At 46.9% G+C, this 3186-nt stretch overlaps 1 protein-coding gene across 1 annotated transcript in view; it reads right to left on the bottom strand.

Moving 5' to 3' along the window:
- The window catches only part of SETD1B (SET domain containing 1B), a gene marked incomplete at its 5' end in the record, with an annotated part of 47362 nt that overhangs the window by 10290 nt on the left and 33886 nt on the right, over positions 1 to 3186 (bottom strand). The window contains 3 exons of the mRNA XM_010143714.1: positions 3 to 141; positions 1027 to 1114; positions 2008 to 2178. Of these exons, the coding sequence (XP_010142016.1) occupies positions 3 to 141; positions 1027 to 1114; positions 2008 to 2178 (398 nt within the window). The remainder of the gene's footprint in view (positions 1 to 2; positions 142 to 1026; positions 1115 to 2007; positions 2179 to 3186) is intronic.

The raw sequence follows: 3186 nt of genomic DNA, 5'->3' as shown, positions 1-3186 counted from the left end.
TCCCTGATGTCTCATCTCCCTCTTCTCCCTCGCTGTCAAGCTCCAGCGGCCTTGCTGGTCGCCTCCTCAGCCCCACTGCTTCCGCATCCTTCTTGGACAGGTCAGATGTTGTGTCAGAAGCATCCCTATCCCTCTCTGATTCTGATGAGCAAAAACAAAAAAGAAATGGTCATCACATACCTTGCAAGGGAGGGAAAGAATTGAGTATGTAATGGAAACTCTTTCCAAGTTAGGTCAAAGTCAGGAGTATGTCCATGGGGTGTGTGAGTTCCCAGGCTTACAGGGGCTCACTAATTTCACAGTACAAGTGAGGGGGAGACCGGGTGCAGGGTGCTGAGATGCCAAAGATGGTAAAACACGAGTGGCCAAAGCTGACAAGTATTGGCAGAGCAGCTAGGAGACACGGCACAACCGAGGTCAGAACAGGCAAGCTAAATTAAATGTCTTTTTGTTTTATTTAAGTGCTTTACAAAACCCTGCTTCTGTACTTTGGCTTCAAAATCAGTTGTTAGTCTGAATCAGCTTTCTGATACACCTAACCTGAATCCTCTTTGTTATGCAAAACAAAGGGTATTCAAAACTGTCTTATCTCTGCTCCGGGAAAAAATGTTAAAATATTTTCAAATAAATTTTTCTGGCAATTAACAACCACACATCAAGTGCAGGGCAAACTGTCTCTTAGGTGCTTGCTCCCACAAGGCACCCGGAGCTGCAAGCACACCCCTGGAACAGTCCATGAACTCATCTGAGCTCCCTCTACTGGGTGACCAGCTCTGCATGAGCAGAACTAAAACAGGTTATCAGTTATTCATAAAGCGTGGGTCTTAAGTTTCCCCCTAGTGAATTTAAGAGAGCTGAATCCAGAGGATCTCCCAGCTGATGGGGTTTGTGAGAAGCAGGGTTTTGGCTCAGGTCCTTGTCTCTGTATCTAACTGTAAGTGAGCACACTGCTGTGAAGTTGAAAGACTTCAGCTTGCACGTGGTTTGCATCTGCTCTTGTGTTGCTAACAAATGTGCTTTGCAAACCTTCATCTTCATCATCGACAGAAGTAGAAGGCCGGATTCTCTTCTGATCTCCCGCTGAGGCAGCTTCAGGTGGCTCCTTTCTTTTCACCTGAACAAAAGGCACAATTAGCATTTCTAAGAGTTTAGAAACACCAGAAATCAACTTCTCAAGCAAATTGCTGCTTCTGGTGACTTACACCCATAGCCAAGGGGCACCTCCCCAGCTCTTGATCCCTTTATTTGCTCACAAACAGAATTTTCCTGTGAATGAAACTCTACTCCTGCAATTTGCATCAAAACACTCTGGGTACCAGCACAGCGCTGTCACCACCAGGAACTCTGAAGATGACAGAGAAAATCTTGACAAATCCACATGTCTTGAGAAGCAGCAGAACAGAAAGAGAGGCTGAGCCTATGACATTCTAAAGAACCTCAAAACAACTTTAAAGGCAGACTGCAGACTCTCTCATCCCAAACCTTTACTTGCACCTTCTGTGCATTCACATCCTAATTTCAGGGAAGCCCTCTACCCTCCCCTACCCCACACTTTTTTTAAGATTCATTTTTTATGCAAACGATCTTTAGGAGACCCTATGCTTGCAAGTCTGATTCTGTAAACTCTCATGAGGCAGAGAGCACTTTTAACCAACTTTCAGTTGCCAAACTGCAAGACCTTCTAAGCAAAGAACTGTGTAAAGCTCTACAGGCATCAGCATATTTTTACAACCGTGCAGAAACGCTGTGTCTTAAACCCAGGCAACGTCCCATTTACCTTGCAGAGCAGGGAGGTCCCTTCCCGACAATTCACACAAGCAGTAGATGAAAAGCTAAGGCTGGGAAACGGGGGATCCTTGTTCTTACAGTGCACTGGTCAGAAGTGACCCCCTAAGTGAACAGAGCAGGGCTAACAGCCTGCAGGGCTTTGGGCACAAACCTAGAGAGCTCTGTCCTAATGCTCCTTTAGGGAACGTCAGCATAATGAAGATAGATCTTTGTTTTTACCTTGAAGGATGGCAGCCGGATGGCCCCTCGTAACCCAATGCCCAAGCCGATTCCCTCATAACCCAGGCCTTCTCCTTTGTTCCAGTTCTCCAAAAGACAAGATGCAATTCGATCCTTTGGCTTTGGTTTTTCCTCCAGTTCCCCTCCAGCCTTCACTGGAGTGAGGGATGCCTGTAACAGCAAAAGCACACACTTGAGAGGACACGTTTCCTGGGTAGCACACAAACTCTGGAAACCATTTAGACTGTTGAGGTTTGTGAAGTATCACTGCATTGCCCAGGCATCAGCTTCTCTGAAGGCAGCTCTTTCTGATAACGAGACCTTTCCCTCTCTGAGAAGCCTTCTCCCATTTGCATTTTAAAAAGAGATTTTCTCTGACAAGACACTAAAAATTATTAAGACAGAACTGCTGTGACTGCCAGAACACTGGCTTAGCCACTGGGACACTAAGTGGTCTTGCATTTGGAGCCATCACACTGGTAGGTAGCAGATCAGATGCTCCTGCTTTCTCCACTGAGTGTTTTAAAACATGATCTCGATCTCATTCACATGCAGCTTAACACAAGCCAAAGTCCTTCACAAGAAAGGACAAGGGAAATTAAAGACCCATTAGTCCCTATGGCTCATTTCAGGTCCCTCAAATGCCTGTTGTGGGAACCACAGCGACAGCCTTCTGAATGGCCAGAATCCAACACAGATGCTGGAAGCAAAAGCCATAAAAAGGAGAGATGAAAAGGAAAGAAAAGGTGCCAACATGAACCTAGGACTCGGCAGCCCAAGGGAACACCTTCCTCCACCCAGGCAGGAGCTACCAAGTGCCAAGGAGCAGCTGCTGCACCCAGTGCCTGACCTCTGAAGAGAAGCTGAGCTGAGGAGCTGGGATACACCATCATCCTCTACACCAGCACCCCTGAACTCCTGTGTTCACTTAGCAGCCACAGCCCTAGTCCACAAAAACTCAAAAGACTCAGGGCGTGGGAAGCAGGAAAATCAAAATATTTAGGCAAAACACTAAAGGTTTACAAAACTTGGTAACTGGACACACAGCCTCACCTCTGCTCAGCCACAACAAACCCCTTTTCTCCAGAGCTGACGACTGATAGGAGAGCAGGAATCCCAACTTCTGCAGCCGTGCAGAGGCGGACAAGCCAAGGAAGGCATGGAGCATGCCACGCTCTT

The sequence above is a fragment of the Buceros rhinoceros genome, unplaced genomic scaffold, assembly GCF_000710305.1.
Source record: "Buceros rhinoceros silvestris isolate BGI_N320 unplaced genomic scaffold, ASM71030v1 scaffold16219, whole genome shotgun sequence".
Taxonomy (NCBI): Eukaryota; Metazoa; Chordata; class Aves; order Bucerotiformes; family Bucerotidae; genus Buceros; species Buceros rhinoceros.
This window is presented reverse-complemented; position numbering and strand designations above follow the sequence as displayed.